Genomic DNA, 13,077 nt, shown 5'->3' with positions numbered 1-13,077 from the left:
ATTTTAGACTGATAGTTTAGCTTTCAAATAGCTACAGTGGCAAGATATTTTCTACAGAGGTTGGGTATTAAAAGCATAGTCTCTGTATAAATCATGATGTCTTTATGAAAAGTACGTATTTACCTGCTTACAGATTGATTCTACGTTTTGCTTTTATGTCACACCTAATTGTTTCTGACCATCAAACTGGTTTAAGATAACGTGAGTAAAAACAAAAGGTTTTCAGTTGACTCTATGTATTGACCGTGTGTCAAAAAGTAACCTAATAAGTAACTCAAAAGACATTTCTGATAACTAAATTAATGGTTACGTGAAACAGTGAAAGTTGTAGCCTACCACTACCATCTTTGCTGCTCTGACGTTCTTTTCTGCAGCAGCTGTTTTAGTTTTACTCCGCTTGCAACAGAAAAGGATGCACAACTTTCAAAATGTTTCGCTTTCTTTTTTTTTGTCTCTTTACAAAATGTTATTTGAAAACCGTGACTGGCCTTTTTGTTCTTTTCCGTGAACAGCGGGTTTTGACCTTGAACGTTTCCCATGGATGAAATTTTTGCCCGGTTGAAGTTATTTAACCTCGACGGAGACGAGCGAGACATTTGTAACCTTTTCCAGGCTGGTGTCAGTGAGTTTGTTTCTTGCCTGTACTTGAATTTGGGACATGAGTTGTTGCTTTTTAGATCTGTTATCCTACTTCATTGCGTCAGTTAGGTTATATTTGACTGATTTCTTGATTCTACAGGTCTCCATATTATTCAACCCTGGGCAATGAAAGTGAACTCAGCTGTCCAGAAAAATGCAGTCGATCATGGGTAAATCCTTTTTTTTTTTGTCGAGGTTCAGATAATTTTGGGTATCTTTTTCTCCTTTAATAAAATAAATCCTCATTTCAAAAATGATTCTGATAAGTGCAAATAGTCTCATATGAAGCATATAAAACATTTAAAAACAGAACGGGGGGGAGGGGGGGAGTTTTTTCACAGCTTTGTACACCTAAATAAATTGACAACAAAAATTTGGTTTATAAAATGAAAATTGAGCCCTAAGTATTTACCATATTAGAATTATGTAATAAATCTCTGGTGGGCATAAAAACACAAAAATAAATTCAGGAAAGTCAATAATTCTGTATAGCATTTAAGCTTTCGATCTTTATTTATTCAACCTTCTTGTACAAGGCCTATTTACCTTTAGCATGGATTATTGTGCCGTATTTGAGCCGGTATGAAGCTTTTCATACAGCCGGGAGGCCTTGACCTCGCCCTCGCCGCGTCCACCTGTTAAACGAAACATTAATTCATGTAGCTGTCTCTGACATTTGAGCTTGAAAGGAAGCATTGTTGCTTTTCAAAAATCGTCTTTGACACCTCACAGAAGCACACACTCACAGGTCTGGACTTTACACTGCAATCAGCCAAAATTCGACATTTGCCACCCTATTGAAGGTTTCTCTTGCTCAGTTCAGCTCAAAAGGCATTTAGAAAGAAATGCGATGAACCAGTCGGTCAAATCGATCTCAAGATGACGGAAGAAGCTGAGAACTTTTAGAAAGAATCTACGTTAGGCCATTGCAGACCTTTCCGAGTTATTTTCTCGCTGTACAGTACAGTTAATGTAAGTAGAAGGTTAAATGATTGCAAAACGATCATGTAAAACAAATCAAATTTGCAGCTTTAATTACAGGTTCCTGTTATCCACAGGGTTCATAACTCAAAGATTCAGTGGTGTTTTTGGTATAAATAATTACTTTGCACAAAAATATTTCTGGACCAAATTTTGTCCCTTTAGAAATTGGTCAACCAGTTTGGATTTCTTTCCTTCCTCCTGATTCTCTTTCCTTCCTGGAATTCCAGGAAGTTGCGATGTTTTGATTCGGTCGTCCGAATATTTTGCGCATACTTGCAATATTTACCAGTCATGTCAACTTTTCGGCAAGTCTGAGAAATCACTTTAATGCTCTTTTAGTCCAGCTTAGCACTATAGGTGGACAGCCTTGTCTAGGCTGGTTTGCAGTTTTGCAGTATACTTTTCAAAACTTTAAAGGGACAGTACTGTGTTTCCCAGGCATTTCAGCCATTTCATGGCATAATCAAGTATCTGTGTTACCTTCAGTTGTTATTAAAAAATGCTGCTCTTTCTGAAACTCCACTTTTAGGGAGTCATCACAACATCTCCACAACAGCCCTTCAACAATGTTTTTACCAGAATTGCTCCAAAAAGTAGCTTGTATAATGAGCTCAGCAGATGCACAGTTTGACCAGTTGTTTGCTAATTACTGCTGGCTAGTCTGAAGGAGCTGAGTGGGGTAGTTGCGGGGAAGGGCTGCTCTGTGAGTCGGAAGCTTTGAAGATTGGAAACTGCAGCTCCGAGGAGGAGATGCGCCTTGATGGCGGCACTATATCCAACCAGGCGCTGGACCTAGGGATTTATTTACACAAAGCTGTGTCAATTTTATTAAGTCAGGTTTCCCCTCAAAGTAGTTGGTTGCTTTTGATTTTATTCATCGGGATGAGAGTGAAGAGGGAAGAATCAGGGTAATTTTTTATGATTATTTATTTGTAAAAAGATCAGAAAATTGTGTATCGATTTTCTTTCCACTTCATTATTATGCACTACTTTGTGTTGATCTACAAAATAAAAACCGCATGAGACAAAATGTGAAAAGGTTGAAGGGGTGTGAATACGTTTGCCAGCCACTGTGATTGCTGCAGCGTCAGTGTGTAACAGTCTTAAAAAGATGTATTGCCCGCGAAAACAATTTAGCCTGAGCTCTGTCAGCGTCACGGCAGTGCTGCTGGTTTCACGTGTCCACGTTAGCCTCACTGCTTTTTTAATTTGGGCTTAAAGCGCAGGGTCTGGAATGCACTCTCCACCACTTTGGGCAGGTGGATCGGGTTCCTCTGCAGTCGTAGTCTGCTGCTTGTGGAACCGGTCTGCTGCTGCTGCTTCTTCTTCTTCTTCTCCTTCTTTGATGCGCTTTCCTTGGCACTATCGGGAGCTTCACTCAGTTCAGAGTCGTCTGCGACCCGCGGGACCCTCAACACCCAGTTGGAGTGAAGGTCGTGCTCGGCTGAGCTGGAGGCCACTGAGGCAGGGCAGCAGAGAGAGAAAGCACGAGATGAGACTGACAGTGGCCAACGGATTACAGCTTTAAAGAACATAGGACACGGTTTAGTTACAGGCCACTAAAACAGTTCAATTTTAATTCAATGTAAATATTTGAAGGTGCCACATTTATCGGCACCCTCAGTAAATATGGCAAAGGTTTATACAGTACAGCAGAGGAACCTTTAGATTATCAATGGCAGGTTTGGGTTCTGCCATTGAGGAAGAACCCTGATGATGTTTGGAGGATTTTGTTATTGAGATACTGTAGGTTCAGCAGAAGAACTGGTGCAGCAGGTTAATCCTTCACTAAAATGTTTTTTTATTCAAGTTGAACGTTAAGGAGAAAGGGATATTTGACGAATACCTTTTGCATAATCTATGTAAATTTTCCACAATCAGGGTACTTTTTATGACCTCTTGGTTCAGCTCAGACTGAAGGATTTCTAAAGGATTTAGATCTGAGAACTGAGTTGGACTTTGTATTTATTGCTGCCTCTTTGCCAGGGCTCCCTTGAAAAGGAGGTTTTTAATCTCAGTGGGTTTTTATGCTGGTAAAATAAAAAGTCCAACAGATGCTGGTGTAAAATTTGTAGAGTTCCTGCCAGTGCATTAGAAAAATAAATAGAAAATATTTAACTTTTCACTGAAGAGGTTTGTTGTATAGTTAGATATGTTCAAAAGTCAAAAAAACGGTTCCAGATTCAATCCAAAACACAAACAAAACAAAGAACTATAGAAAAAAGCTATAGCAACACTAACTTTGACCTAACTTGTAAATAATATAAAAGCAACAATAAAATAAGGAAATTGGTGAGTTGTGCTATTGCCGTGGATAACAAGATTTTTCAGGTATTCATAATAAATTCCTTCAGATTTATTTTCAACAACAAAAGCTTCAGTGAGGCAAGGTAGCACATCTGGAAAATAAGCCTGCCTCACAGATCTGGAGCCAATGTTTGTTTCTTCCAAATTATGCACACAGGTCTCATTACTACTCAAAGAATGTCTGACCTTGATGTATTCTCTTTATTTATCAGGATTATGAATAATACCTTCAGTTTTCTTGCAAAAACAATTGTGTTTGAATATTCCACCACAAGGCATTTGAAACTGCTCAGTTCTCGGATACGCAACCATAGTGTCTGATACAGTATAAGAAATTACAGATATGTAAATCTTGGGGGCAATATTTTACTGACAGTAATTTGTTTTCTGAGGATAAAATATGAAACATACACTGTGAAGGTTAAAAAAAAACAAAGACACACACACAGAAGAAAAGGGGTTTAAAATTATGCCTGATTTGCTTTTGAAATCCATATTGTGACCCGAATAAATTGGCTTGTTTCGCCTTATTGTTAAGATGTCAAAAATATTTACTAAAATCTATGTTTTTGGACTCTGCATGTACATATATGACTGCACAGTGCACTTAAAGGAACATTTCAAGTAAACTCACATTGCAGGAATGCCTTTATGTAATTGCACATTGAATTCACAGGGACAAGCCTGTTTGTTGTAAAACTGCAGACACACACAATGCAGAGAACGGTTCGTCCCTCAAGTTGACCTCCATTATGTGAATGCACGTATTTCGACATTAATGTGAACATTTGTCTGCTTGGACACACTATCAGTTCGTGTCTCATTATTAGAAATATACTGGGTCAACCTAATTAAAAAAACTGTCTGTAGTCTTAACTGTAAAATCAGAAACATCGAGCACGTACAAATTTGATTTTATTTCTTAAACTTGTTTCTTTGTCACCGCTAACATTCAGAATTCACAGAATGATCTCACTAATTCAGAGGATCGGCCTCTCTCTTGCTCACCTATGAAGTCTACGTCTGCGTGGCCGTCGTCCTTGTAGGGTTTACGCAGAGGTTCGCTGTCACAGCTGGCGATAACCTCATCAAAGAACTGCAGCGTGTCCTCCTCTGTGGGGACCGGAGGCGTGGATGGTTTGGGTCTTAGTATCTGTGGTTGACAGAAGAAGAATTTACATTTTCTTTCAATACACAGGTGTTCATACTTGAATTTTAACATGTTATAATGACAAATTTTAATGCATTTCATTGGGATTTTATGCAATAGAGCAAAACAAAATAGTGTGTAATTTTTTGAAGTATAAGGGAAAAGGTTCATGGTTTACAACAAAAAACGAGAAAAGTATCTTTATGCAAATAAAATCTAGTGAAACTACTTGCTTTCAAAAGCCTCTAACTAATATAGAGTCCACATGTGTGTAATTTACTCTTTGATTTTTTTTAAGTTAAAAAACGCTTTATTTTTAATTTTCCTTCTATTTCACAACAAAATGTTTAGGTGCTGATCTTTCTCAACAATCCTCAATCTAAGCCATCACTGTTTGTGGTTAGAAGACGATAAGCGCCAATATGGAGTACCAATACTTCTGCCCATCTTACCGGTTCCTCCGTCTTTGGAGGTGGGGGTGCGGGTTTCCTCTTCGGACACGCTGCACTCTTGGCGTCGTTGCTCTTCAGGTCGCTAACACTTTTAGTGTACTGCCTCCTGAGAGCCACCAGAGCCTCCAGGTACTCCAGACAGTTCTGGTTTTGGGAGTACAGCCAAATCCTGTCCTCTTGCCTCTGGTAATAGTACAGAGTCGACTCGATGCTCACACTGCTCTTGCTCCGCGTCAGGGTTGACCCCTCGGAAGAGCGACTTCTCTCCCCCACCACCAGCATGGAGGTGCTGCGGACCAGTCGGACCGTGCAGGCGCTGTGGTAGTCGCCGTGAAGCCCACCATCACCTCGGCCTCTGTTTTCATGATGGTTGGGTCGGAACACATTATTGAGCTTCTTGAACATCCCTCTAAAAGGACTCTTACATGCTTACAGACCTGCTCTTATGTACCTCAATTTGTCTGCGTCTTCTCTCCTTGTTTCAAGACATTGTGAATCCTCCAAGAAAACAAGCCAATAAAGCTTCTTGCTAACTCTGACTGAGCTGTTTCCTGGGGCCAGTCCATGTCTGGGGTGCTGAAGCAGCCAAACGAAAAGCAGATCTGAAAACAGGTGTCTAACTTGATCTCGACGTGTCTTCAATGTTATCGGATGTTGCTCAGCAACACTGCTGCGGAGTCGGGTTGGTAACTCTACACTTGGTGTTATCGTTACACTGAGCTGCTGCACGCCTGGCAGGTATCATTACCAGCAGCAGACTGAGACATAAACTAGGCAAGACTTCAGATCTTGACTTCGATCACATGAATCCATCTGTTTATAAACATGCATTATAGGTCAGAGGATAATCAAAACTTCACTCAATATAGAATAAACTCCTTGGAAGTTTTGATCAATTTTCCATTTAAAATTTGGAGATCAATATGTATAAAGTTTATCTATACAGCTTGTCCTAATTGTTTCCACAAACTTTAAAATTTAGGTGATGTTACTTATGTATAGTGTTACCTCTATTAATTAATAATAAAGCATTTCCTCTTGATTTGATTGGCTGCTGTTGCTGGGCTCCTCCATCCCCAGCAGAGGAAGTATGTAAGACGCTTAGCTGATACTGAGACACATGTAAAGAGGGGGCTTTTATGTTTGGAAAATCCCCACAGGCTGACAGGATCAGTCACTTTCACTGGGTAACTAATATCTACCTAATGATGTTCTGGTGAGACACTCAATATTTGGATTTTGGGGTTTGGAGGCTTCAGTTGAATAATTTTTTCCCCAAGGGCCATGCCACAAATAACTTGAAATATTTTAAACAGAGAATTTGAGGCACAAGGTTGAATTTGTTCAAAGTTAGGGTCATCTGCTCAAATAGAGAAATGTTCACCTCCCTTAACAACTTGAACTACAATCACTTACTGGCAAAAGTGATTGTACTAGTAAGTACAATCACTTTCTGGTATAAAGCAGAAGGTTTATGCTTTATACCAGTTCTTTTCCTTGGTAAGATGGATTTAAATTGATTGGCTTGATATGTCAATAAGGTTTATGTCTTTTTTTTTTTGGACACTTGATTTGTCCAATGAAACCAGCTGTGAAGTGTGTTTGTCAATATTCCCACCCAGTCATCCAGTTACATCCAAACTTAAACCATCTGACACAAACTTTCTCTACTGGATGAAACAAACTGTTCAGAACAAAAACCAGGAACCCTTAAAACTCAAATATGCTGGAACATCAGCATCACTGCCAGAATATTGGAAAACCATTCAATATTTGATCATGTTGCTGGGTGTCATGTTGGCATAAACACGTTACTAAACAGCGTTAATGGAGAAGGAAACTTTAAACCTCTGAATTTTAAAGAATTTTGAGATGATGCTATGAGCTGTAAAAACCAACCATCCAGATTTACCTTGGAACCGTTAGCCGCCTTTTTAGAAAAACAAAAAGAGGAATTGGTGTCCACCAGCTCTCACTTCGTGATAATATCTGTTAAATTAGACTTTCTTCTGCTTTTAAACACCTGTTTCCTTTGCATAGGAACAGAACATCTGTGGTTTTTTTTTACAGCTCATATGTTTGCCGATTTCTTTGACAGAAGCTTTAACTTTTGATGATGCAAAACCAAATGCATAGATAGGAACACAAGTCATAAATAGAAAACAACAAGAAGCTATTAAAAAGCATCGTGGGTCAACATCAATGTTAAGCCTACATAATTTAGAGAGATTTTGAGTTGAGAGTTGCGCTGAAGCCAGATTTCCAGAAGTGAGATGTGAGAGAAAGACTCTAGCCGTCCCACTTCCTCTAACAGATTGTATAAAACAGCATTCACATACATGCAGACTTAATTACACTGACTGGGAAGAACATTAAGTTTATAGAAATGTCCAATACTTATTTTGTAAACATCTGAAATTTTAAAAACCTGCTGCACGATTCAAGAGAAAAAAAAGTACATCATCATCTAGGATTAGAACGCCAAAGCAGATTTCCAGATTGGAAGTTTGATTCTAGTTCAAGGTAGGAAGATGTATGATTCTGATATTTTTGTTGCTATTGCTGACATTGTACTCATTTTAACTTTAACATTTCAAAGGTTAAAGATTGTCTGTGCTGGAGCAATGATGATTTATTTATATTTCTGTGAATGGGCTTTTCACAAAAATATATTTGATATATTTAAGTCAGAAATATATTTCATTTACGAAAGTACTCATACCCACTGAACTTATCAAATTTGTATCATGGTTCAAATCAACTTTTTTCCATTTTATTGGATTTTTATGTGACTGGTCAACACAAAGTAGTACGTAATTATTAGGTGGATTGTTTTCTAAATGTTTGCATATAAAAATCTGTATTGTAGCACGTATTTTGCATCCTTTACTCCATTACCCCTAAATAACGAGATTTAAATATAAAATATTTCATCAAATTTTTCCATGCATGATGATGCCACCACCATGTTTTACTATTCAGATGTTTTCATATTGTAGTCAAGTCCCTAATCAGAAATCAAGACTGCGAATGAGGCGGGACAGAGACCGAGACCAAACCAATGAAACATTTCTTGCTGCTGCCAATGTTTAAAAAAACAACCTAACCCTAACAGGGCTCCTCTCTCACTGGTTGCACTAGCTTACTTATATTTCAGTTTCTTCTACATCCTCAATATTGAGGTGAACAAAAAACTGAACAGACAAACCGAACAACACTGTGTTAAATGTTACTGACGCAGCATCTGCTGCAGACAGAGTGAGAGGAGGCCAAGTGGAGCAAATAACTCACTTAGCATTCTTTCCTTCTGATTGTTGCATAGACAGAGAAATATCTATTTATTCACATCGGAAAGTGTTTTCAGGGCTGCGCAGCACTGTTGCCTTGCAGCAAGAAGGTCCTGGGTTCGATTCTCAGCCCGAGGTCTTTCTGCATGGAGTTTGCATGTTCTCCCTGTGCATGCGTGGGTTCTCTCCGGCTTCCTCCCACAGTCCAAAAACATGACTGTCAGGTTAATTGGTCTCTCTAAATTCTCCCTAGGTGTGTGTGTGTGTGTGTGTGCATGGTTGTTTGTCCTGTCTGTCTCTGTGTTGCCCTGCGACAGACTGGCGACCTGTCCAGGTTGACCCCGCCTCTCGCCAGGAACGTCAGCTGGAGCACCTCCTGACCCCACTAGGGACAAGGATGTACAGAAAATGGATGGATGGAAAGTGTTTTCTCACGTCTTTCATCTTCTCATCCTTGGCCTGCAGGGGTCTTTATATCAACACCTGTATGAAGTTTCACAAAACTACTTAGGTCTCTCTTAATCTCCTCTACGGCTTTGTCCCTGACCTATGTGGTGGTCACTGTGACCCTCTATCCAGGCCATTACAGAAAAGCTTCTGGTTAAAGCGTGATATAATGTAAAAAGATTCACGGAGTATTTTGAAGACACAGCAGATGCTGAACGTTTTCTTTTTAGTCCTTTAGTTGTACCATATTTCAGACTGTATTTAAAGCAAACTGCTGATAAAAGGTTGAGGTTTTTCGCTTCCATCTCAGAGTATTTATCATTTTTTTTCCCAGTGATGCTGTGTGAAGGGAGACTGCTGAGCATGACCTACGGTGAGATGGAGGAGATGGACTCGCTGCCTCCTCCTCAGACTTTCCATCGTGCTGGTGGGCGACCTAGAACCTCCCTAACACCCAGCACCTCTGACCCCTCTTCGCTCATTTCCTACAGCTCCTTGAAGGAAACGGGAGACACAGAGAGCCTGAGGGCTTCAGTCGACCTGTACATCTCTCCCCTTTCAACCTCATCATATCTCCAGGGAGTCTATATGGGGAGTCAAATATCTGCAGACATGAAAATTCCTGCCCAACCTCACCGTGATGGGGGTGACACCGCCCTCTTGGTTCCCTCTTTCTGCCAGACCATCTATGAAAATTACAGCGACCTCCATATTGGAGGGGAGCAGGTGCTGCCTCTGTCAGCCAACGAAGCCGATTTGAGGGTATGTGCTGAAGCGCAGGCTGTGAGGCCTTTCCTACTGTCCTGTGACGTCCCACTGGCGGTGGAGGACTCTCCTCCAGGAGAGCGAGGTCTGCCCAACCTGTTCAGGAGGGGATCCAACCACTGGAGACAGGCGAGTGGCCGCGATCGCAGCTTTTTGTTCCAGGGTCACGAGGGTCCCTTCCCCAATTCCCTTCTGAATCATTACCTGGAGCAGAAGCTCTTGGATCTGTACCAGCAGTACATGATGGAGAACATGGCAAGGGAGGGAGTTCCCGGTCCAGATGACGGTGTCATTTGCCCACTGCTGGGTTCAGAGCTTGTTCTGTCCAGCATTGACCAGATCACCCAACAGCTCAGCCGGGAGGGCAACCTGGAGGCCGGCCTGGCCAAGGACATGGTTCTGAGCTGCTTGCTGAGGGTGGCCAGCGACCTGCAGTCGGGTGAGATCAGCACGCCTTGCCTGCAGATTTCAACCGAGGCCTCCAGGGAGCAGCTCACAGAGAGTGCACAAGAATAACCACAAAGCTTAAAAGCTCACTTTCTGTTCTCCTTTACAACTAAGTTTGATTATTGCTGTTCTGGAGAGTGAAAACCTAGAATAGATGTCGATAAGCAGCTTTCCATGTGTTGCTTTTGTCTTTCTGTCAATAAATCTAAAATGAAAACTAAAACTGGAGTTTCCCCTTTAATCGAACTGATCAACACAGCACATACACCCCACCTTCAATTAAAGCCGCAACTGTTTAATATAATCAAACTGTAAAACGGTGCAATGTGAGGTGAAGTAAAGCTAAACATAGCCTCCACCCTCATGTCCAACTAATTACTTAAAGCCATGTATTCAGTTGTCTGATCACTAAATAGCAAGTGTTGCACAGCCTTGCTTCAACTGGCTTTCACTCTTTGAAACAATGAGCGGCATTGAAAAAAACTGTGCATTATTTGCATTTTGTAAAAAAACTTGCAATTAGGCATAAAACATTAACAAACAAAAAAATGAAAGAAACAAGTTACAGGGCCTCAAATGCATCTTGTGGATATGAGTCAGCATGAATTTCCATGCATCAAACGTAATAACATTACTATAATATCACAACAAAGTGTTGAAAAGGTATTCATGATAAAATAAATGTTTCCATAAGTATATGCAGTTAAACCCCTGACTATTTGTGATTTAGTATTTGTGGATTATGTGCCTATTCAAGTATTTTTCAGTGATGTGTTAATCAAAATTTTAGAAATCCACCTATTCAAGGATTTTTCCAGAGCACAATGAAAATATTCAAAAGGAAAGGCAAATTATTAAGCAGAAATGCCTAGGCCCAAAGCTACTTGACATGCTTTCACCTGGAGTTTGCAAAGTTGCCAATCCAGAAGTGCCAATATTTTCTTTGGGGCTGATTGGCTGTACCTCTGAGAGTGGTGCCAAGACGGTCTCCACTGTGCACATTAATGTAGGTGAAGGTATGTTTGGTGTTTGAACTTCCAAAATAGGAAGTTACAAGGGCTTTTAGATCAGGGGTCTAAAGTATTCACCGATTTATTCAGTGGCGGTTGTGGTCCCTACGCCTTGCAAACACTGGTGGTCCACTGGATATTCTTTTTTTTTTTTTGCCTAACGATTGTTTTTATGAGTTTGATTGCATCCATTATCTTTTGCTCAATAAAGACTCAGGTTGCAGAGGCAGATTAACCAGACTTTCCTCCCTCTCTCTCACTTGGGGCAGTTCCTCAGGGGGAACCCCAAAGCGTTCCCTGGCCAGGTGGGAAACATAATCCTGCTCTGGTTCAGCCTCTGGGTCTCGTATCGGTGGGCTGTGCCAGGAACACCATGGAGGCGTCCAGAAAGCATCTTAACTGCACTGTATTTTCTTACAAGATAAATCTGACGGTTTGATGATAATAAAGTGTATGATACAGCTCTGATAAAAAAATTTATAAATACTAATTATTGGAATCAATATTCATTTTTGGGGTTTTATTATAAAATTAAACTTTTTTTCTCTTGTGACTGAGGATACAGCAAGTAAGTTGATTTAAAAAAAAAAACATGAATTGGCTGCTCAAGTTTGCATTTATTGTAGATTTTCCAAATTCACATAGATACAAATATACGCATACAGGCTAATAATAAACTCACTGCCCCACAAATATTGAGATAAATGTGCAATGGCAAGTTGGTCAGAAACAATAAATTTTCTGTAATCAACAAGGTCCTGGTACTGTTTATTTTTTGTTTTAATAGATATTCTACTCCTCTTATCATGGTAAAGCACATTTAAATATTTTGGTTTTCTGGCACAACAAAGAGATATAAATAAAGACTGAAAGTTAATACAAAAAGAAAAAAAAACCCTGTTTATCTATAAATACCTTCAAAGTTGACTAAATGTGCTGCTTTCCATGTAGAGAAGCCAAATGCCTCCCAGAAAACATTTTTATGGTCAGATGAAACAAAGATTAACCACAACAACAAGCAGAAAGTTTGGGTCAAGGTTAGGTTTCCAAACCAAGAGCACTGATCTGAACTGCTGATTAAAGAAACAATCCAAACGGGGGATATTTTATTTTAAATATTTTACGTATTTTTTTATTTATCTTTGCTTGATTTCTGGCTGGTTCGTTTGGAAATTGCCTAAATAAAAGTTGTGATAATTTTAAAAGGAAAAAAATAACAGCTTTGTGGAGGATTATTCATTTTTTATAAACATTAAAACAAAAAGTTGGCCAATGCACAACCAGTCTAATATGTTTTGTTTGAACAGATTATTTATTTTTATGCACAGCTTTAAAAAAATCAGTAATTTCAGCTGCGAGGTAAGTAAAACCTTTGAGCGATAGCTCATCAAGAACATCACTATTTGCTCGAGTTGTGCTAAAAATACTATCTGATCCACAGTGTGTGATTCAGTTCTGACATTATTATGCTTTTTCCTGGAGTCAGGACTCAAAAATATTGTTGAAATGTATCACGTTACCCCTCTATATCATTTGTGTGTGTATGACTGTCTACCTAGATTAAGAAAGTTTACCAAACATTTTTTCAG

At 39.6% G+C, this 13,077-nt stretch overlaps 2 protein-coding genes across 4 annotated transcripts; one reads left to right on the top strand and one right to left on the bottom strand.

Annotated features, from left to right (window-relative positions):
• Window positions 1–10: 10 nt before the first annotated feature.
• On the top strand, window positions 11–10,701 carry LOC114148679 (uncharacterized protein CXorf21). 3 transcript variants are annotated; one of them, XM_028024113.1, is made up of 3 exons: window positions 11–622; window positions 740–809; window positions 9,601–10,701. In XM_028024113.1, exons 2-3 carry the CDS (start codon window positions 794–796, stop codon window positions 10,545–10,547), a joined length of 963 nt encoding a protein of 320 aa, XP_027879914.1. In that variant the 5' UTR covers window positions 11–622; window positions 740–793; the 3' UTR covers window positions 10,548–10,701. The 3 variants fall into 3 exon arrangements, with proteins under 3 accessions (XP_027879914.1, XP_027879913.1, XP_027879915.1); XM_028024112.1 differs by having other exon boundaries at window positions 11–809; XM_028024114.1 differs by lacking the exons at window positions 11–622; window positions 740–809 and adding an exon at window positions 6,982–8,055.
• On the bottom strand, window positions 2,302–6,945 carry c9h13orf42 (chromosome 9 C13orf42 homolog). The gene is made up of 3 exons (XM_028024119.1): window positions 5,533–6,945; window positions 4,939–5,083; window positions 2,302–3,082 (listed from the first exon to the last, which is right to left on the bottom strand). Exons 1-3 carry the CDS (start codon window positions 5,935–5,937, stop codon window positions 2,817–2,819), a joined length of 816 nt encoding a protein of 271 aa, XP_027879920.1. The 5' UTR covers window positions 5,938–6,945; the 3' UTR covers window positions 2,302–2,816.
• Window positions 10,702–13,077: the final 2,376 nt, after the last annotated feature.

The sequence above is a fragment of the Xiphophorus couchianus genome, chromosome 7 (assembly GCF_001444195.1).
Source record: "Xiphophorus couchianus chromosome 7, X_couchianus-1.0, whole genome shotgun sequence".
In the NCBI taxonomy this organism is placed as follows: domain Eukaryota; kingdom Metazoa; phylum Chordata; class Actinopteri; order Cyprinodontiformes; family Poeciliidae; genus Xiphophorus; species Xiphophorus couchianus.
The sequence above is the reverse complement of the archived record's forward strand: the minus strand, read 5'-3'. Positions and strand labels throughout refer to the sequence as shown.